Source organism: Felis catus, chromosome A1 (genome assembly GCF_018350175.1).
Source record: "Felis catus isolate Fca126 chromosome A1, F.catus_Fca126_mat1.0, whole genome shotgun sequence".
Classification (NCBI taxonomy): Eukaryota; Metazoa; Chordata; class Mammalia; order Carnivora; family Felidae; genus Felis; species Felis catus.
The window spans coordinates 81922537-81944434 of NC_058368.1; the positions used below are offsets into that span (position 1 = coordinate 81922537).

The following is a 21898-nucleotide window of genomic DNA, read 5'->3' on the forward strand; positions in this document are numbered from 1 at the left end:
GTAAGGTTAAAGGGACAAGGGTTTGCCCACAAGGAGACTGCTCCGTGCCAGGCTTAGCTTTTCCTGCACCCCTGGATGGGGAAGGAGTGACGCCTGCACGGACCAGTCAGGCGCAACTGCGGAAGGACCGTGAGCGCTGGGCCCACTGGTCCTCCACACTTGTGTTTCAAGTGTGTGTCGCCTACTCTGGGTGCCAAACGTTACAGATTCTGACTGATCCCGTTGCATTTCCACACATAAACCAGCACATCCTGTTCGTGGTGACGTACAGTGTCCATCACTCACCTGAGGCTGAGGAGGGAGAGACGGGCCTCCCTGTCCCCAGGCTTCTCCCCGAGGAAGGGGCACAGAGGACCTGGCCCCAGGAGCCCTCCAGGGAAGACAACGTCGCAGTCGGGCATGTTGCACAGGAAACAGCACAACCTGCCCGGTGAGGCCGCTCACACCCGCCCCATCCAGTTTGCCCCCACCCTCCTGGATTGGCCACGGTCTCTGCCACAGGGATCCTCCCTCCTCCCCTGACCTGCGAGCGCTGTGGGGTGGAACCACATAAGGTTGCCTTTGTTGTTGGTCAGAAAGAGGTGAATACTTGCAAAATCGTCTGGCCCTTGCGTCCTGAGGGGAAACCTGTGCCCGACAACGGGCTCTGTGTGCACAGCTCTGTCCCCAGGCACCCACTGGCCTGCGGTGGCTTCACCACCTGTCACACAGAGGAAAACATGGAGTGGGCTCTGGGACTCTACCCGTTTTTGAGAAAAGTGACTAATACTTGTCATCACCCAATCAGGGTTGATGTCCACAAACCCCTGGCAATGCATCCCAGGGCCAGGCCCCCGCCCCAGGCCATCCTCGGAGGCTCTCAGGGCCACAGCCACTGAGCCAGTTCCCAGCTGGCCTCTGGCCCTGGAGACTGGGCAGAAATGCCTGCCTGGCCTCTGGTCCCTATGCCCCTGCCCTGGAAGGCTGGCTCCCCACAGGGTCCCCCAGAGAACACAGCTCTGGGTGCAGGTGAAGGCAGAGGCAGAACCACCAGATCCTGGCTGTTCCTGGTGAGCCTGGTGGGGCCACAGAGGGAGGAGTAGTGGTTCGAGGTGGAGACTGTGGCCAAGAGCCAGGGGCGGGAACTGTGGTGAGCGAGGGGGGCAGTGACCCCGCCACGGGGCGCACATGCCTCCTGGAAGCCAAAACTCCACCCTCGGCCTCCAGGGCGGCGGCAGGCTGGCATGGACAAGGTGACGCACAGAAACCGCCCACACGGCTGTCGCCTCCACGCCCTCATCACCGGTCCACGCGCCCACCTGTGACCACAGCCACTTAACACGCATGTGCCGGGCCTCTGTGGGCACTGGACGAGCAGCGGGAGGTGAAGTAAGGGAGCTCACCTGGGGGCCGGGCCTCGGGTCAGAGCAGGTGTGAGCGCTTGGGATGCAGGCCATGAGGGCAGGATGGGGCGGGTATGAGCACCCGGGGGACATGGGGCCGCAGGGCAAGACGGCGGGTCACCATTCAGGGTGGGTGGGTGAGGGGTGCCCTCAGAGGAGGACGCATTTGGGGAAAAACTCAAAGCCGGCAACGGACCAACTCTGTGGGTGTTTGGGGCAGAGAGTCCAGCCCAGCCCAGTACTGATTTGGGATTGGTCCTGGCCCTCACGGACAGTGGCCAGGGCTGGGGAAGTAGCTTGCGTACCACGACCCACCTCCGAGCGCTGTCACTTTCCATCCCCATGCCTGCCAGAGCAGCTGGCACACATTTCTGGGATGAACGAATCACGGGTCTGCAGAGGGAAGACGTTCCACCAACAGCTGCCTCTGAATGCTGTGTCCTGGTTCCAAAGGGACCCGTCTTAGAGCATGTGCTCGCTTTACGTGAGCCTCAGGACCAGCATTCCGCATGCTTGGCAGAGGCACGGGGTGGGGGATTGCTAGGACCCCGCCTGGAGAGTAAACCAAGAAAACAGGTGCCGTCACAGGTGTGGCCACACACGTGTCCTGAGAACAGTGGCAGGCCTGGAGGGTAGACTGTGGACTTGGTCGGTCGTGAGTCCAATGGTCAGGAGTTGGGGTGGACCTCGGCTGGCTCCGGGCAGCCGTTCTCTCCGACAGGGTGGGAGAAAGGAGGTGGGTGAGCCCAGGGACAGCTATGTGTCCCAGGGTGCAAGACCCTGCTCTTGCCAGGGCCTGGCCCAGCAGGGTGTGGGGAACACTAGGACGGATGCGGGCAAGCATCCTGGGTACAGACAGCCCCTAGCCGAGGTCACACCCCCATGGCTGCTGCCCTCCTGAGAGCACAGCCAGCTGCTGGTGGCACTGAGTGCCCACCGTGGGCCCAGAGGCTGAGGCCTAGGCCACAAGAGCCTGCTGTGGCACCAAAGTGGGGGCATGGGGAGGGAGAAGCATCCCTGGAGCCCCTCGCCCCTCCACGTGGCCCTGTCCTCCTCCTGCATAAGTGCCACGTCCCTCCTGGTGGCTGAGCGTCGGGTCTGACACCTTCTTTCTCAGCCCTCCTGTTTGGTTGCCGGTTACTTGCTGGGCACAGCCTCCCTGCATGCTGGACTTCAGGGTGTCCCGCCCAGGCCTGCCCAGCGCTGCAAGGAAGCCGCACCAGGGCCCCGGACAGAGCTAATCCGGCCATGCCGCTGGGGACCCCGGCTAGGGTGATGCCGGTGAGGGCGGCCGCAGAGGAGGCTGGATGGGCTCGGCTCGGAGGAGGCCGGCCCACCGTGCCAGGGGCTTGCACCCTGGTCTGCCTGAATGTCCCCCCACCCTGTCTCTCGGCCAACGCATTAAGCATCAGCGGGGGAGGCTGGGGAGCAGGAAGGAGGGGATTGGAATTGTCCAGCAAAGACCAGGTCAGTCTGGTCACATGACAGGAGGGAAGGGGGCGGGTGTGGAACGGGTGCCGGCAGCTGCCAGTGCAGTGACGGTGCCCCAGTAGCGTGACCCTGCGGCCCCTGGGGCCCCGGCTGGTGGGAAAGCGAGTCTGTGACATTACGTTCCAAGGGAGGTTGTGGGGGTACACCCTGCAAATGCCCTGAAGGCTTCTGCCAGAGCTGGTTCCTATCACAAGGCCCCAAACCAGCCCTGCTCCAGCCTGAAGACCCTGCTCCCCAGGGCTGGGGGGCTCCTTGGGCCCCTCCCCTCTTCCTGCCCACAGCCTGGTCCTCAGACATGGCCTCCTGTCACCTCGGAGCTCATTAGCACCAGGCTGGTTGCACCTCCAGCCAGAACCAAACCCACATTTTAACGAGCTCCCCAAGGGCCCCCCTCCCCGTTATATTTTCCATGTTCTTAGCCCCTGGGGGCGTCTGAGATCTCACCTGCTCAGGACCTGTTCACACACGTGAACATCCGTGCACACACACAGCTCTCCAAGGAGCGGGGGACCAACTGGACAGACAGACTTGGGCAGGCGAGGTGCCCCCCCACCAAGGCCTGGAGGTGCAGACCCTGCCCCGCCCACGGGCTGGGGGCCGACTTAGGCGGGTGTGGGGCCCCCGCAGGGAGGGTGCTGACGGGCGGCAGGGAGGGAGCCAGGGCCGCAGGAGGCTTTCGAGGGGGCTGGGCAGTTCCTGGCTGCGGGCACTTCTAGCAAGCTGCGCGCTGCTGGGGAGCCGGCACCAAGGCCCTGGGGGGCAGGCCGACTGGTGGCCCCAAAATGGAGCCTTGCTGCCTTCCTTTGTGCGCCCAGGACGGGCGTTCCGGGAGGCAGGCCGCCGCCTCCTGACGCACGTTGGTGGCGACAGCATGACCTTAAGCCGTATCTCCCTGCTGTCGCAGGACATCTCCGGGCTGTGGCTCCTCCTGAAGACCAGCACAGGTGCGTCTGGGCTGTGAGCTGGCGCTAGCTGGGGGAGGTAGGGGGAGAGGCCAGGCCTTCTGCAGAGCCAGCGGCTGGGGGTGGGGGCGTAAGTGGGGTCCAGGCTGGGGCGGAGCCAGTGCAGCTGGGAAGGGAGCTCTGGGGGCGGGGCGGGGGGGGGTTGTCAGGTGCCGCTGTGGGTTTGGAGCCTCAGCCACTGCTCTCCTGCCCTTCTCTCCCTGCCGGGTGTCCCTTTGGAGCCGCGAGGGCTCCGCCGGCTCACCCTGGAAGCTGGAGAGATGGTCCCGAGCCTCTTTGTTCACGCTTTCCTGTGGACACGCCTGTGCACACGCGGGAGCCCCAGGGCTTGGGGGGGGGGGGGGGACAGGGCCGCTCCCCTGGAGGCTCTCCCGTGGTGGCCCCAGCCTGTGATGGTGCGCGGCCGCCCTGGCTCTGCGTGGCCCTTTCTCGTCGCACCTGCTCCCGTCAGGGTCACAGGGTTGGCACTTCTGAGACCTGCTGAGGTCCTGAGATCCCCGAGAACAAAGACCCTGGGGAAGGGCCCTGGGTGGCATGGCCACGTCTCCTTGTTGCTGTCCTGAGGACAGAAGAGTGCTCATCCTGAAGTAATTTGTCATGAGCACATTTTCAGGCAGGTTCTTCTGACAAAGAGGGACAAAGAATTCATCAGCTGTTTATGGAAATTTAATGAATCAGTCAAATCTTGGCTTGTCAGCGGCAACCGGTAAACATTTGAAGTTTCCAGCTTTATGACGAACACCCTGAGTGTGTGGTGAATGGCTGAGGCCAAGAACGTCCCTGACCCCCAGGACTCGGGCCTCCAACCGCCCAGGCAGCCGTGCGGGAAGGGTTATGGCTCACGCGTACACGCGGCAGCAGGTGCTGAGCGTGTGGGGAGTCGCCTTTGACTGGGGGCCTCGGCGAGGAGGCCGCAGTCCTGGGGGGGACGCCGTGTGGGACGCAGCTTGGCTGTGAGCACTCTTGGGGCGCTTGACATGCGTTCTGTCCCCGGAGCCGCCCCAGTGTGGCCTCGCCGGCCACCCCAGACATCCCCTCGTTTTCCTAACTAGGGTCTAGTTCTGATTCTTGGAACTTTCTCTCAGAATCCTCAGGGCTGCTCGGACGTGCTGCATTTGTGAGCACGCGGGTGGGGCAGGAGCGCCCCAGGCACCTGGCCTGTTGTGACTGAGGGCTGCCCCGTCCCTCCTGTCTCGGTTTCTATGGACCATTTGCTGTTTCCCCAAAACGAAGGTGCTTGTTGCCCGAGGGAGCAGCTGTTGGTGCGTGGCGGTCCATCCTTGTCCCGTGGTGGCTGTGGGCACAGTTCCTGAGGCCACACTCCTCCAGCCCCAGGTCACTGCATGCTAGCTTGGATGGGCGCCTGCTGTTTACCATCTCCCCTCACGTCTGCTCAGGGGAGGCTGGTACTGTCCTGAGTCTACAGGAGACCACGGGGGAGGCCATGGCGTGTCCGGTGTCCCAAGGTGACATAGCTGTCACAGATCAGGCGCCTCCTGACCTGCCGTCATGACAGCGGTTTCATGACCCCTCCCTGCCAAAGCCTGACCCGCCCCCACCTCTCCGTCCCTCCGTCTCCACCCCTGCCTCCCAGATGCTGTCCCGTGTGTGTGTCCAGTGGGGAGGTGGGGAGGGGCTCCCAGTGGGCCAGCACCTGGAGCACCTGTGCCCTGCTCTGCTGGCCCGGCTGGAGAGAGGCAGCACCCGTCCCAAAGGCCATCCTGGTGGAGCCCCAGGGACACGAGACATGCGCCCTCCCATCCACGCCGCCCCGGCCCGCCTGCTCCTGTTTGTTGAGGACGTGTCTTCCGTGAAGCATAAAGCAACTTCCTATTTGCTTTTAGATTCGGAATTCTTGGTACTTAGAAGGTGGGTGTGGGATTGGGGAGGGCCAGGCCAGGAGCCGCAGGAGGCTCAGCCCAAAGCCAGAGGGAGGGTGGCTAGTGGGCTGTCACACACTCCGCTCTGGGACTGACCCTAAGTCAAGGCTTCTGAAGAGTGGGAGACGGTGGTCTGACTCCGTGGATGCGCACGGCTGGCTGTTGGACACATGTGAGGTGGCGCCTCTTCCTCCGCCTCCGCCCCCCCCCCGTCCTCCCCAGCCCTGGACGCTCGCTCAGATCCTCAGGCATCAGCCCATTCGGCCCCTGAGGCCGGTCCACACAACACCCCTCTCCCAGGACACTGTTCCAGGAGCTCGCTGGGCTCAGGGTTCCTGGGGCCCCGGGCGCTGGGTCTGCCTCGATGGAATAATCCCAGCCAAAGATGGCTACTGCCCTGTCCTGGGGCCCTGTCCTGGGGCCCCGTCCAGGCCACATGAGCAGATTCCTCTGAGGACTTAGTGTAGTCCTGGGACAGCGTGCAGTGCTCACCCTCAGGAACGTTGCTAATAACAGGTCCACAACATCTCATGTCGAGGCACCAGTGAGGGTCCACGGTGTCCGGTGCTGAGGCAACAGTGAGGGTCCTCCCCTTCGATGTAGGAGCTCGCAGGGCGGCTGTCAGCGAGCTCCGGGAGGGGTTGGCTCTCTGTCCATGGCACCTGTCCCCAGTCAGCCCTGCTTTGGGCTAGCTTGGCTGATGCCTGGCAGGTCTCGTAAGCTTTCCTCACCCATCAGCCTGTCCTTGCCCCGAAGACTGACCATGTGGTGTGTTACACTGAGACACCCACGTGGCCACGAGGCCTCCTCGCTGGGCCTGCCACGGCTGCCCCACCTCTGGCCTGAGGGCATGTCCGGTGATGCTTCCAGTTCGGCAAGGCCCTTGCCATCCCTGCTCTGTGGTCCCCTGGGCCTGGCCACGCGCTGTGGGGTTGGGGACCAGCTCCCAACAGGCTCCCAGGTGCACCGAGTCCTGATTTTGTCCGGGGCTTCACTGTGGCACTTGTGTGGAATCCAGTGGCTTCACAAGCAAACAACACTCTCAGTTCTATGGTTTTCTCCCTCTTTCTCGACATTTGCACCTTAAAATCTGGTGCCAATTACGTCCCCATTGGGTTTCTGATCTGCCCACAGAGCGTGACCAGGAGGCCCTGTAACACTCCTTTCAAGCCTCCCTTGGCCTGAGGCTTGTTTGCGGGGACCAAGCAGGGGGGTAACGCTCAGCCTCCCAAGCCCCTTGACGGGCTTTGCCCTGGCCATGCGGCAGCAGCATGGGACCAGCGGTGAGCCCACTCTCCTGCCCCTGCCTACGGGTGAGGACAGCCTCCCACCTGGTTCCCAGCTCTGTGGGACATGAACTCCGTGAACATTCCGGGTCCCATCGCTGGTTTCCAAACCCTCACAAGTGCACGCTTTGCCGCAGAGCCAGGGGGCAGTGCAGCCCTCCCTGGAATTAAACACAAGTGTGACCCTTGGATTCACAGGGATTTCAAATTCAGGAAAGTTGAAAGGGAGTTCCTTTCTGATGGTTATCTGTGGCGGGTGGGCGCTGCGTGTGCGCAGGGGTGTGGAGGCCTCGGGCTGCAGGGGCTTCTGGGACAAGTGACTTGAAAGTGTATCGGCAGCCAGGCCAGCATTCCAGGCAGGATGGGCACCAGATGGCCTCGAGGGGACACCGTGCTGAGGGTGTGAAGGAGGCCCTCGTTTGTGGCAAAAGGACCCCTTCTCAGCTCCAGGTCCCTGGGTCAGAGCTGGCCCCCGGCTGTCAGGAGCCCCCGCCCCGAGCCCCCGCCCTGGACCCCAGCTCCACGGCCTCTGGGGAGTGCCTCCCACTCTGCTGCTCTGTGGGGCCGGGACGGAGGGGGCTGTGGCCAGGGCGCGGCAGTGCCGGCTCCCAGACGTCCACCTGCCCAGGCTCTGTGTCTGGGCCCATCTCCCCCATCACCTTTGTGGACCTTACAACAAAACCAGAGACGGAGGGCACAGGCAGGAGTGGCCCAGCTGTGTTTGTGATGACCGTGGGCACAAGAGTTCAGTAAATGGGGCATATTGGTAGATAGGGTCCAGCCACACCACACACTCAAGGCAGCCCAGGAACCGTCGGAAGCTGCCTGGTGTGGCCTCCCTCCCTGCCTGTCCTGTCCTGGCGGCTGGTGAGGTGCCCACCGGCGTGGTTGTGGACCTCCAGCAGGCAGGCAAGGTGTGCTGTCCCGGGAGAGGCCTCTCTAGGGCCGGCACCGACCTCAACCTCCTGTGTCCCTCACACTCAGTCCTAGAAGGATAGAGTGAGCTCATTAGCGCTTCCAGCCCCACTGCCATTTCGCCAACAAGGACGCCCCCGTTTCCTGTTTTTCCTGCCTGCTGTAGGGGCCTGGGGCTGCGGGTTGGGGTCGTGCCCGGGAAGCGTGAACAGAGCTGCTGAGCAGGGCAGGGCAGAGCCCCGCGTGACCTGGGTGGCCACACTGGCCCTGAATGTAACCTCCGTTCTGTCCCCACACGTCACAGCTGTTCTCTGCCTTAATCCAGATGCACTCCAGGCTCTAGCACCTTCTACGTCAAGCGCCAGAACCAGACCTGCAGAGGCTCTGGGGGGGGGGGGGGCTTTCTCCTCTGACCTCTTGCAGCCTCCCCAGCGTGGGGCTGGCGCCCACCCAGAATGCAGGGAGGACCCACGTGCACCGAGCATGTGAAGACATTTCTTACCCACACAGGGACTTTCTGGGCCAGCAGGGCAGACCCAAGGAATGTTCTGGAATGGTCCAGAGAGGCCCGAGGCAGTGTGAATGCAGGGAGGGCATGTGGCCCTGGGTCTTGCTGTGTTCTGGGGGCCTGGACTCCCCGCAGGTGCCACGCGAGGGCTTTCACGGGCTGGCCCAGGCAGGGGTGCAGGTGGGCCTGACAGCCGTCGCCCGAACACAGACTCTAGGGCTCGGCGAGGACTTGGGGAAGGAGCAGAGGCCGGTGTGCAGCCCGGATGCAGGGCTGCGCCGCGTGGGGCGCTGGGGTCCTTGTCTTCCCGGATGTGAGGTCGGAGCCATGTTAGGCGTTTCCTCCTCTAACGGGGTTGCGGTTGTCAGATCTAGTTCTGAAACAGGGTCTGCAGGGAACGTTCAGGGGTGACTCGGGCACTGCGCTGTGAGCATAGTCCCCCCGCGCCGTTCCGGTGCGCCCGTGCCGCGTATGCGTGCGCGTGTGTACGTGTGCGCGTGCGTGAGAGGCTCGGCTACGCGGAGTCGCCCTTTTCCGTGTAGAGCGTCGGTGCTTTCGGGGCGCCAGCCACGGAGTCCTACGCGGGCAGCTGTGATAGCCGCCATCCTTGTCCTCTGCCGCGTGGAAATGAACACCGTCTCCTGTCGTTGTGAGGTTCTTCTGGGTGACGGCAGCCAAGTGGAAAACGCTCTGAGAGAATTGTGGGGTCCAGCGGCCAGTCCCCTCGCCGGCGAGGGGACCCAGGGCAAGCCGTGCATCCACGAGCATTGGGAACCACCAAGTACCCCCCCGCACGCCAGGCGCCGGGCACGCTAGGAGGGGCCGCTACCGTTGCCCCGGTTGTGCGGACCAACAGCAGCTCAGGAGAAGGAGCGCCTGGGGTCACCGTGCCTGCCTCTGCCCGGAAACCGGGGATCCCCGCGCAGGAAGGGTGATGCAGCCAGCAGTCTGCGGCCCCCCGGCCCCCATCACAGCGGCTGCCAGGAGGCCGTGCGGGGGCGTGAGCAGCTCCACACCCCGAGGTCCCCAGTGGGGACCGTGCACGGTCAGGTGCAGGTGTAGCAGCTGCTCCCAGCTTGGGGCATCGCCGCGCAGCCTGTGTGCGGGCTCACGGCACAGCGACCACGCGGTCTCCTCCACCGCTGGCGGCGACAGTGTTTACCACCTTGAGTCACAATTCCACTCGGGCTGTGAGAAAAATCGTCAAGAATTACGGGGTGATTTTAAACGCCTCTGGTAATGGCCGGAGGTTGTTTCTCCGACCACTGACACTAGGGTAAGGCACTCACAGAAGCACGTGCGGTGAGGACCCCGCGGCCTGCTGTCGCCGTGGCCCAGGCCCAGCAAGAGGTCCGTCTCCTCCTGCTGCCGCTCCTTTGAGCCCGTGGCCCAGGCTCACCGCCAGGCGCCTCTAGTAGCACCTCCACTTACCCCGCCCCTGGAAGTCACCCCCACGCCACCCCAGGACAGGCCTCAGAGGGGCAGCACCCCTGCTGCTCCCTTTGAGCTACTGCCCCTGGAATCTGTGCAGTCCTGCTGTGCAGCCTCAGGCAACTCAGTCAGCCTCTCTGTTCATTAGTTTTCTCATCCAACAAATGGGATACTAATGCTCCCACCTCTTGGGGTGACAAACTCATTGATACATGAGGGGTATTTAGTTACCCAGTGACCGACCGCTGTTTCTACAATTAAAGGTGTCCTGTGGGATCCACCAGAAGGTCACGGAGCTGTGCTAGCCAGCCGCTACATTTAAGGAATTCTTCAACGTCTTGTCCTTTCCGTTGCGCTAACGGGTCATAGTGTAGACGTTCAAGAAATACTTGCTTCTTAACTGATTTAAGGCTTTGGGTCTGGGGGAGCTCTGCAGAGGCTCATGTCAGAATTTCACTGAGAACCATGTCTTGGTTTTAATGAGGCCCAGCTCGATTGGCTTCCCCGCATGTTATCTCTGCTCAGCTCTGCAGGAGCTGGACGTGTTCAGCACACCCGCCCACCAGCCCCCCAGAGTCCGTGGTCCGTTCAGTTTGGAGGGTGGCAGTGCTGTCCCTGACCACCAGAGTGTGCAGAGATGACCTTCTGGGGCTCTGACCCCAGCCACCCCACAGTGGGAGCAGGACTGCGAGCACTACTTAGGGATATGGGGCAGGGCAGGGCACGGCGTTGGCCTGTGTGCTGTCTCTGCGAGCTTGGTCGAGCTGCCCGGAGCCTGTGTTAAGCAGGATCCTGAGGCTCATCGGGGCTTGGTTGCTGCCCTGGGCAAAGACACAGTGTGTGGCATCTCAGCCTGGCGTCTGCCATGGCCCTGCGGCATGCAGGATGCCCAGCAGAAGTGATGCAGTTAACCCCCTATGGGACAGAGCGCCCTGAGCACATGCGAGCCAGGGTGTAAGGTGTGAGCAGGGACCCTTTGTGGTGCCTGGCCTGTTGCAGGGGTGGAGAGTGTGTCCTGGGACCTACCTGGCTGACACCCCTCTTAGAATGGGTGTTGACGATGGCAGACTGAGACATCTTCCTGGTGTGCCTAAGCGTGTCACCGACAGCACAGCCTCTGACCTGCTGTCTGTCAAACTGAAAATGGGTGTGACCTCAGCTAAGTGTCACCCATGGGGTGGCTTCTAGATCCCTGCCCCGGCTGTGAAACCCCCTTGGGGGCTGTGGCCGGCATGGGGCGGGATAGAAAATGTGGTGCATCCAGGAGAGGCCGCTGTCCATTCTGCGTGCCCCTTCCAGGGGCTTCTTGGTGGTTCCCATGAAGGCCTGACGTAGACCCATCAGGCAAGGGGTGTAGCCGTGGAAGATGCAGATCTGGAGCTCTGAGGAGGTGTGCTGGGCCTCGGGCCTGCACATCTTCATCTGCACACGGTGTCCCCATGGCCCCAGAGGGCTCCAGGCTGTGCACTGGCCTCGGGCAGCACACGGGAGGGACAGACCCGCAGCCCAGCCTGACTTTGTTCGGCTTCCAGATCCCTGCCCCCCGCGTGCCAGTGAGCTTGCAGCTCCTTGTGTTAGAGGGTGCTTCTCCCTGATGGCGGTTTTGGTTGAGCAGCGTTTTATTTAAAAACCTGTAAGGGGACATCTGGGTGGCTTAGTGGGTTAAGCACCCAACTTCAGCTCAGGTCATGATCTTGAGGTTGGTGAGTTTGAGTCCTGCATCAGGCTCTGTGCTGACAGCTTGGAGCCTGCAGCTGCTTCAGATTCTGTGTCTCCCTCTCTTCTGCCCCTCCCCCACTCACACTTTCTCTCTCTCTCTCTCTCTCTCAAAAATAAACATTAAAAAAATTAAAACAAAAAAAGCAAAAACACATAAGGATTTGCTTCCTGAGATAAGGAAATCATCTGAACTGAGTTCACGACGTGACATGATACAGTTGTGCCCTGATCCAGGAACAAATGACCATTGGAAACGTCCAGGATGATGCGCTGTGAGAGCCAGAGCCGGCCACACAACCAGTGTAGACCCCAAATCACAGAGCCTGCCCCCACGTGGGCCCTGCCCCGCCCCCCAGCCTCCCGTGTCACCCTGACCTGTGAGCTCGCGTGGGCTCCTTTGCAGCCTCCGTGTCTTCCCCACTCAGTCTGGATTTCCCCGTTTGTGGCCTCCTTTCTCCTTGTTCCGTCTGTACACACTTTGCTCTTGGCTCGGAGATTGCTGGATGGGCTCGGTGACGTGGGTATCCCGCCCACCCGTGTTGCCGAAATAACCCCACATGCCACTCTACTATGGACACAGAGAAGACCTCACGTTGTGTTTCGATGGAAAATACACGGAAGCCTCCAGGTGTGGACTTTCAGGCAGATACAGATATGGCAGAGGGCCTCTGCTGCTAGCCCCCACTGACGTGCCTTTCTCAAGGTCCTATCTCCCTCTGAGCAAGGCCCCAGGTTCCCAGGAGGCAGCAGGGACAAGCCTCTGAACCCAAATTCGAGGCTTCTCCCAGTGCACCGGGGCTCCCTAACCCGGGACAGTCGCCACCACCCAACTCTGCACCCACCGCAGGCCCTTGTCACAGCCACAGGCAGCCACTGCTGTGGAAAGTCGAGGATCGACGCCCCTTCGAGTGGACAGGTGCGGCCCAACCCCTGTTAGGAAATTGTCCTCAACCAAAGCAGGTTCTAAGTCACTTTGCCAGAGGGGACTTTGCAGGCCAGTCTCGCCGTGTCAGGAAGAAAGATCTAAAGAGGAGACACTCGTACCACCCCTGCCCTCCGGCTGCAGCCCAGAGGGGCCAGGCCCGGTGGCTCTGGTACAAGCAGGTTGTGGCAGTTGGGGCCTCTCCCCTTGGTCCTCATCTGGAGCTGAGCCGGGTCCCGGGAGGGCTAAACGTCATGAGCGAGGCTAAGTAGGCTGTGCGCCACCTGTCATGTGATGGGTGCAACTGTCTTTCTAGATGGCTCCCAGAGCCGCGCTGAACCCTGGCCCTGGGGGCCCTCTCAGTGCCCGTGCCCCGCGTCAACCTCCGTCAGACGTGACCCTGTGACAGGCTCCTCGCCCGGGGCTCTCCCCTCACGTCTGGCCCAGACAGGAAGCGGGTAGCTATCTGTGAGACATTGTGTTCACACAGAGAGGTTCTGTGCAGGAGCGGGGCCTCGCCTGACCTTTTCAATGAGCCGGCGGGTGGGGCGACCCCCTTCCTGTCCGGACTGCTGACATCTGAGGCTTGCTCCTTCTCCCGTGGGCTCCCCCACTTCCTGCTGGACCAGCAGTGCCCTGTCCTCCGCCACAAACTGCAGACCCACCCTTCTGAACGAGGGAGCAGGGTGGGCAGAAGTGGCACTTCGGGGTTGGGGGAGACATGCCCAGTGCACCCGGAGACCCAGAGCCCGCGGACTTGACGAAGCCGCCAGGTGACCATGACGAAAACTACTGCCGTGGTCCTTACTTATTTCCAGCTTTATGAGGGGTGGCCAGTGACCATGTAAGCCATCGTGACCTTTAGACGGGGTCCGTTTGTGCGGATTCTGCTGTTTCCAGTGCAGGCTGCAGAATAACACCGTCGTTCAACCTGGAACGGCGCCTTAGACCTGCGGCATGCTGTAGGAGCAAGTTCTGCACCCAAAACCTCACCCGCGTGGAATCCGCAGTGAGGCTGCAGGCAGACGCGCTGCCATGGTCAGCTATCTGTGGGCTCCGGAAATTCTGCACCAGCCTGCGTGCCAACTTAGCTGGATTCCAGTGCTGCTCAGGGAAGTCGCCCTCTCGTGCACCTCCTGCTTCCCCTGTCCCACACAAGTTCTTTGTGCCCCTGTCACAGGGGCCGCTGGGCCGGGTCCTGGGCTTGAGCAGTAGGCTGCAGGCTCTCCGGCCAGTGTGCAGGATGCCGTGAGGCCTGGCCCAGGCCAGGAGGTGGAGAAAGGCCTCCCTGAAGAAGTGACATCTTGGCCAGGAAGTGAGTAATACTGGACTGGCCAGCAGACAATGGGAGAAGCATTATGGGGAGCAGCTCATGCAAAGGCCCTGAGGCCTGAAGGACCTTGGTCCATCCATTGGAGGAGCTCTGGGAACATGAGAATGGTCAGTGCCCACAGGAGGGTGGTGACAAGGCCCAGAGACATCTCTCCAAGGAACCAAGCTCATGTTAACATCGATCCAGCCAGCAGGACTGTCCCTCTGTCACTGAAAGTACAGGAATGGTCAGCAATAATGGCCCTGTCTCTAGCATGTGGGAAGGCCTTGTGCCATCAGGTAGGCCAGGCTCAGAGCACAGACAGCCTGTGCTGTGCAGGACTGAGCTCAGAGGGTACTTGGAGAGGAAGTGGGCTTAAAGGCTCTGCCAGTCAGACCCAGTCAAGAATTAGCGTCCATCAGAGGCCCAGACACTCATGGTTTTCTTTCCTCGTGGGCTGCTGGAGTCCGGTGGGGATGCTGAGGTCCAGGGTGGTGGTGAGGTCTGGAGAACCGCCTAGGCAGTCCCTGCGCTCCTCACGGATGCTGGGTCCCCGTTAAGGACTTGCCAGTTCAGTGTCCGTGCTGTTTCCACTGCCCCTGGGAGGTCTCCAGACTTCTGGAGACCTTGCCTCCCATGGTCTGTGCTCAACGATGTGCGTCTCTGGGGCTGCAGAGGCTGAACCTGAGCACAGGTGGCACAGGTTTGATATTAACTGTGCAGAGACTCCTTCCTGCCATGAGAAGGGAAATGCGATGTGAAATCTGAAGGTCCAGCCCCTCCAGCCCCTCCCCCATGCAGGTGCACGCTGCACTCGGCACAAATCACCCTGCCTGGGATTCAGGAAAACATCCTGAATTTCCTCCCACAGAGGAGAGCCGTGGCCGAGGCATCGTGCTGCCTGTGGGCGGCGGCCTCACCCTTGGGGACTCAGTGCAGGTCCCCACCTTCTGAGCACTAGCTGCTGTCACTTCCTGACGCCGGCTACTGCCACTGCCGCTCTGTGGGGCCAGTGGGCGCCCGGTCAATGGCAGGCAGGGTCGAAGGGCAGGGCATGCCAGGATGGTGGAACCTGCCTGTGTGCCTAGTCGTGTCACCTGTTCACACCTGCTTTTTTGCACGACCGGAAGAGCCGGCTTCGAGGCTGGTCCGTGCAGGTAGCGTTCGGCAGCTCCACTGGAATTTTCGGGCTGGAAGAGTTCCCGTGTCTCCAGGCTCTCTTGGCTGGTGTCTCAGATTGGGTCCTGAGTCTCTTCTGAGAAATCGTGTAAATGTCCCAGGATGCAAATTCCGCTGCTCTGCCAGGGTCTGGTTGTGAATCACGTGAGCGCTAGCAAGGCGCTGACTCAGAAACGCAGGAGCCCGCGGACACCAGGGCAGGGGCTGGCGCCCAGCTTCACACTCTCTGCAGTGACACGCGCAGCCCCGACCCCAGGTGCCCAGAATCTCGCAAAACCTTCTTGCTTCCTGGCGATGCCTCCAGGGTGTGGCTGCTCCCAGTTCGCCCCAGACCCCGATCCAGGACTCGCAGCCTGTACACTAAGCCACCTTTCCCATCAGTATCTGGCTCAGGGACCCGGACGGGTGCCCTCCTGTGTCCATGTCGGGCAGGCGGGGTGGACCTCTGTGTGTCTGCTGCCCGGTGTCCTCGCTGACCTGGGCTGTGGTGGCCGCGGGGATGCCCGGACCGCCTCCAGTCGGGGGTGCAGGCTGGCAGACCAAAGCGGGTGCTGGGTGGGTGGTGCTGCCTGCCCTCACATCTGCCTGCACGTCCCTCCGTCCCTCCTCCCTCCCTCCCGCCGCCTCTCTGTTCCTTTCTCTGTGCCTCTGACACATGGCACATCTTAAATATTGATAAACCACCCAGCACACAGTTTTCTGTGCACCGAGAGACAAAGGTCTCTGCACGTTGGAAACTGAAATCCCTTTTTCCGAGCACGTGACCGCTGGTCCCTTTAGGTGTTGGCTGATGCGCATGGCTGCATGAGGCAGTTTGCATCGAATGACAGCCGCGTCCCTCTGCTCTGCCCGCAGATGAAATCATGCACCAGGACATCACCCCGCTCTGTGCCGCTGACATCCAAGACCAGCTGAAGAAGCGCTTTGCTTATCTGTCCGGTGAGTGCTGGGCCGGAGGGAGGGAGGGGCTGGGCAGAGCCGGGCTGTGACCAAGGGGACCTAGTCCACATACTGCGAGTTGGGCACGGCCTGCTGTTGATTCCACCAAGGGCCAGGAGACGCTGTACGCTGCCCGGGAGGAGGGGGCTCAGGGCTCGTTGGCCAGGGGCTACGGGAAGAGACGGCCGGAAGTCAGTCCTGAGAGGGACACAGCCCGAGAGCTCCTGCCTGCAGTCTCCAGAATGTTCCCTCAGCAGGTGCAGTGGGAAAGGGCACAGCTGCCCTCATCCTTGCAGCATCCTGGGCCAGGGACCTCCCTAGTCCAGCACACCCAGCTTCCGTGGGGGAGGCCCCAGAGCACAGCTGATAGGGGCGAGGGGCTGGCTCTGTCCCACCGGCCTGTTCTGGGGCCCCTGTGTCCCTTGGTCCGGGCTCTGTCTCCACTCTGTAGGATGACCTGCCATCCTGTCTGGCTGTGGTGCACGACCCCAGCCACTGGACGGTGCTGGCACATCCTGGGTGCTAAGGCTGCGATGGCACCTGTGGTGGCCGCCCTCACAGCTGTACAAGTACCCCCGTCAGGACCAGACAACCTGCCCTTCCCAGGCGCTCGGCCCTACTCACAGGCCCTTTCCCCTCCTGAGCCCTGAGAGCCAGCCCCGTGCCCCTGGGGCCGCCCTGGCCCTTCTCCCAGGGGCCAGGAGCCACGCCTCAGGCTGCGCCCTAACATGTGGCCCTGGAGCTCAGGCAACCTGGGGGAATCGAAGGTCGTCAGCAGGATGTGGGGCCTCTGGGGGGCTTGTCCACAGTGAGGCACATCGGTCACCGCGAGGAGGGAGGGGTGTCCTTCAGAGAAACAGGAAGGCATCTACAGCACAGGGGTCGTGGCCCACGCCAACAAGATGTTCAGTCAAGGGTCTGCGGGCTCCTTCCATTTCCCCAGCCCGTCCATGCCTTTCAAGACCCCAAGGTTCACAACTTTAGTGCACTTGTGACCCAGACTAATGACCCTGACCTTCCTCCAGGTTGTAAGCCCACCACCTCTTGGCTTGGAGGAGGCAGAGCCCCAGTACCCCTCTGGACACACCTTCTCTCTGTCATTCAAATGCCAGCCAGTGTTTCGGGAGGGGACTGTGCAGGTGTGAGGAGGGTCCTACTTCAGGGCTTCCGAGATCATCCTGGGTGGGCCTGTCCTAGCCGGCTGGGCCTCACAGGGACCGGTGGACCTGAAGGATTCCCAAGATGGGATTTGGCTGAGTTACACTGACGGGGGATCCATCCCAAGGCAGGTCTGCCCCCACCTCACGTCCTACCCACGATTCCTCCGAGGATATGGGTGCTGGCTCAGGGTGAGCCCACCCCCTCCCCATCCATGGTGCACAGCCCTGCTTGCCAATGGGGACCCTCCTCCGGCTCCTGCAGAGTTAGGTCTTTGGTGTAATTCCATCAACGCCCATCGATACTTCCTGTGCAGGACGCACCTGAAACACGCTGGGGGAACTGCCACAGGGGGCTGCCCGCGTGCGCGTCAGTATGTGCACTGCTCACGCTGCCCCCACCTTAGCCCGAGACACCCCCTTCATTGATTTGCTGTTAATTCCGGCAGGCAGGGCTGGTGGGAGAGGAGTTCAGAAAGTGTGGCCAGTGGTTCTTTCACCCCACGGAGCGCTGGCTAGACGGGGGCGTCACTCACACATGTGGCATCTCAGGGCCCCTGCATGCCACTGGCCGCTCCTCCCGGCAGAGTGAGCCTCCTCCCCTCTGCCCGCAGGGTGGGCCTCTACCCACAGGGTGGGCCTCCTCCCCACGGTGTGGGCCTCCTCCCTGAGGGTGGCCAGGGTCCAGGAGGGAGCTGTGAGCAGGGAGGGTGGACCCCACCATGTCTGGCAGCCCGGCCGTGGGACCTGACCTGCACACATGGCACCTGGCCTGCAGCCGATGGGCCAGGACAGGTGGCCAGGGCAGGAGAGATGGGTCCCACCCATCAAGTGGCCGTCCGCAGCCGCCCAGGGCGCTGACTAGCAGGCAGACATGGAACCTGGGCCCGGGTGATTCGGGCGTGTCGTCAGCCCCTGCCCTGTCCACTGCTTCTCCAGACCGCTTGTGGGACACGTCAAACCACATAGGCCCCAGACCGAATTCAGCCTTCTGCTTGAAGCTCCCATCCCCAGGTCCTGAGCCCCACACCCTTTTCCTCCTTGCTGTGTGTCTCCGCTCAGAAGTGTGCTCTCTGCTCCCTCCCCTGCCACACTGCCAAGGGGATGACCCCCTTAGACCCAAACTGTCTGAAGTGGTTCGTCAGAGACGCACGCAGAGCCTTAGGGCCTCTGGGGTAAGAGACGGAGCGTTGTGCGGAGTTTAAAGCGGCTCACGCATTTACAAGGCGCAGAAAACCGTACTTTGCGGTGTTAGCCTACTCGGCGCAGTCTTGGTTCTGTACAACTATGCTCATTTGGGAAGCGACGAGCCGCGTGGGACTGGCTGCCCTGCGGTGGCAGAGTGACAGGTGCCTGTTTGTGCACGCGTCACTCTTCTGCACATGCCAAGCGCTCGCACTCCTTCCCTGATGAAAACCATGCCTGGGCTCAGTGCTGCCTTGCTCTCTCCCCAGGTGGGCGCGGGCAGGACGGCAGCCCAGTCATCACCTTCCCAGACTACCCAGCCTTCAGCGACGTTCCCGACAAGGAGTTCCAGAATGTCATGACCTACCTCACCAGCATCCCCAGGTGTGTGTCGCTGTCAGATGAGGAGGTCCTGCCAAGGGGGCCCAGGGTCCCGCCCAGGTCACACAGCCCACACGGAGCGGTCAGGGCCAGGGTCCCACTGGACCCTTTCCCCGCTCCCAGCATCCCGCGTCTGTTACACTGGCAGGGCTACACCGAGCAGGAGGGACACACAACAGGGAGGCCACAGGGCAGAGGTGGTCGTGAGACCCTCCGGGGCCCGGCCCATTAGTCCCCCTCGTGCTCCTTGCGGCGGGACAGGTGACCCCAGAGGCAACTCCCCTGGCTGTTGGTTCTGTTACCGCGAGCAGAGCTGGGTCCCACCTTCCGGAAAGGCAAGGAGACCTCGTTTGTACCTCAGTGGCCGCGCCGGGCATCCTCCACATCCAGGAGCCGAGAGGCAGACGCCCCACCGCTGGGGGGTCAGCTCTGGGGTGTCCACGGCAGCCCAGAGGTGGTGAGGACGTGGCCCTCACACCCTGACAAGGAGCCAGCACCACGTGGCGTTAGGTGGAGACAGCCTCGCGGGTGACCTGGTTCCTCAGGCAACATCAAGGGCGATGGGGGGGTTCACCGTAGTGTGGGGGCCCAGGCTGCCACATCCCCGGGGGACATCATGCTCATTCATTAGCGTTGCTAAGGACGGGTTTCTGAATTTGTGTGGTTTATTGCTCCGCGAATTGTCTAATCCAGAGAACAGACCAAGACAGCAAGTTCAATTGGCTGGTTCCTCTTGCGTGAAAACTGCCAACGGCGATGACCAATCAGCGCTGGAGGGGATGAGAGGGAGGTTGTAGGTTCTTCTAGAACCCGGCAGAGGGGAAGGGAGCACTCTTCAGGGATGTGGGCGCTGGGTGATCATCTGGCAGGAGAAAGATGGGGTCACATCCTGGGTCGCACAGCATCTGCTGTCCTGTCCTTCCAGGCACCAGGTTCTGGGTGGCCGAGTCAGGTGTGGGGACGGCCAGGCCCCGGGAGCCCAGCAGCCTTTCTTACGGCCACTTGGCCAGCTGTGCACCCTTGAGGGGCTTCCTGGTGGCAGCTGCAACACGGCAAAGCATCTCTGTGTGTCTTCCCTCAGTCTCAGGATGAGAGACAGGATGGCCATAGTCAGCCCCATGCTGCTGTCAAGGTCATGGAGCACGAGTAAGGTCACCACACAAGGTGGTGGGAAGATGCTCCCTGTGGTGAGGCATTGAGGGGTGGCCCTTCAGGAGGGACTCCAGGACGCTGGGACTCAAGGACATGGGGACCCAGGACAGGACAGGTGTGGAAATGCTCAGGGCTCCAGGGGAGGGGTGCATGAGGACCGGCCAGCAGGATGGGGCAGCGACTGGAGTGTGAAGTGACTGAACCTGCCAGTGGTTTCAGGGAAGAACAAGTTCAAGGGATTTAAAAAGAAAAGGGGGGACGCCCCATGCAGTCTCTGGTCTCCCAGGTGGGGGCTGTCCTGAGTCCGGGATGAGCCTTGCTGCTGCAGTGACCGCTTAGCACAGGGCCAGGACCCCAGGGGACTCTGTTTGTTTCAAAAGTCAACAATCAGTTTATGTCTGGAAATGTCAACACCCAACAGCCCAGGCCTGGTGCGGAGGTGAGGCATGTCCCCAGGCCACAAGCAGGCATGATCCCTTGGAGGTCTCTACCCTCACTGAGCCTCAGACCTAATGGCCTCAGGGCCTTTGCACTTGCTGCCCCTTGGTGGACCACCTTTTCATATTCCAGGCCACCTCCTCAGGGAGGCCCTCCATCACCCACACCTAAAGAAAGAAGCGAAAGCCAGCTCTTCCCCCACTCAGGGCCACTTGCCCACCAGGCTTCCTGGAGCTTTCCGAAAAGGTCGTAATTACAGCCTCGTTTTGGTCTGTGTCTGTGAGAGCAGGCAGGTCCGGGACAGCAGGCACGTGCTGCACAAATACACTTCATTTGCAGACAAACCCACCCTGCTTCGCAGACTCCCTCCTATGATCTCTGCAGCCCCTTCTCTCCCCTTCGATGAGGACTGCCATCTTTCCATCCTTTGTCATCCCCAGCAGAATGAGCTCCTTTCACAGGCCTGGGGCGTGGCTCATGTGGTTCACGTGCGAGGGCCGAGGGGAGGGAGTGCTGTGGCTCTGTGGCTCCGAGGTGGTGTGGAGCTGGCCAGGAGGCCGGTTTGCGCATCTCCGTTTCCGGAGACGAGGGTGCAGTGGGCACAGGCCAGCATGTGCTTTATTCACGGTTCTCCTCTTTCCGGATGAGGACCACGGAAAGCTCCCGGGCTGGAGTGGCGGATCTGGACCTACCACACCCTGCGTGCCCCTTCACCCACAAATAAACCCCCACGTAATGAAGCCCAGCGCGCCCTGGTCTCAAAGGACAGCTGAGAGACCCACGGACATGAGGGGCCCAGAGGAGCGGTCAGGTGTTCGGTGCACGGGACAGGATGCATGGAAGTCAGAGTGTGAGGCGGACACCCGCGCCTGGGCCTGGAGTCCGGCTGCCTCCACGTGCTGTCAGTCCTGACCCCAGGGTGCCATCGGGGGTGCCAACTCTGAAGAGCAGCTGCACCCCTGCAGAGAATGCAGCTCTAAAGGGAGGGAAAGTGTGGCCCTCCTTCGGAGCACAGAGCAGCTGCTCGGTGCTCATTAAAAATGTAGGGCAGAAACATGCCCGTGGGGAACGCCAGTGCCCTGTGCCCACATCTTCAGGATGAGGGCCAGCTTGGCACCGGGGGAGGCCCGTGATGGCTGAGAGGCGGCCCTACTGTGCGAGCCCGGGGGGGCCAATTGCTGCATTCTCCCGTGGGCCCTCCCCTGCGTGCCGGGGGGAAGGGGCACCACCCGCAGATCTCTGTTCTCACCCTTGGGGTCGGAGATGAGTGGCCCCTTCCAGAAACGAGGGAACAGCCCCCACACAGACAGGTGACAGGATGGGATTACAGCCTGGTGTATGCCTTTCCATGTCTGTGCCTGCGGAACGGTCAGATCCCCCATGAGGCCTGCTTCTCGGAGGTGTGAACTCAGTCTCTAAACCAAGCTTTAACTCCGTCTTCTAGAGCAACATGTTCGGTGCTGACTTGACTTCCCCTGTCTTATGTGAGTGCAAATGGAGGGAGCCATGGCTTAAGCTGAGAGGTGGATCGTTACTGGCCCTGTAGAAGGCCAGTAGAAGGCCAGTAGAAGGCCCTGTAGAAGGCCCTGTAGAAGGCCCTGTAGAAGGCATTGCGACAGGCAGGCTTTGTCCGTGTGTGTCAGATGTATGTGGTCTTTT

The 21898-nt window shown here is 61.7% G+C and overlaps 1 protein-coding gene across 12 annotated transcripts in view; it reads left to right on the top strand.

The window, feature by feature from the left end:
* Window positions 1–21898, top strand: part of MCF2L (MCF.2 cell line derived transforming sequence like) — a 132751-nt gene that overhangs the window by 62396 nt on the left and 48457 nt on the right. For 11 of the 12 annotated variants that reach the window (XM_019829755.2, XM_019829789.2, XM_019829754.2 and 8 more), the window contains 2 exons: window positions 15843–15926; window positions 18538–18652. In XM_019829755.2, the coding sequence (XP_019685314.1) occupies window positions 15843–15926; window positions 18538–18652 (199 nt within the window). Of the gene's footprint in view, window positions 1–3398; window positions 3818–15842; window positions 15927–18537; window positions 18653–21898 lie in introns of those variants that run through there. The other variant, XM_019829802.2, reaches the window with a different exon arrangement.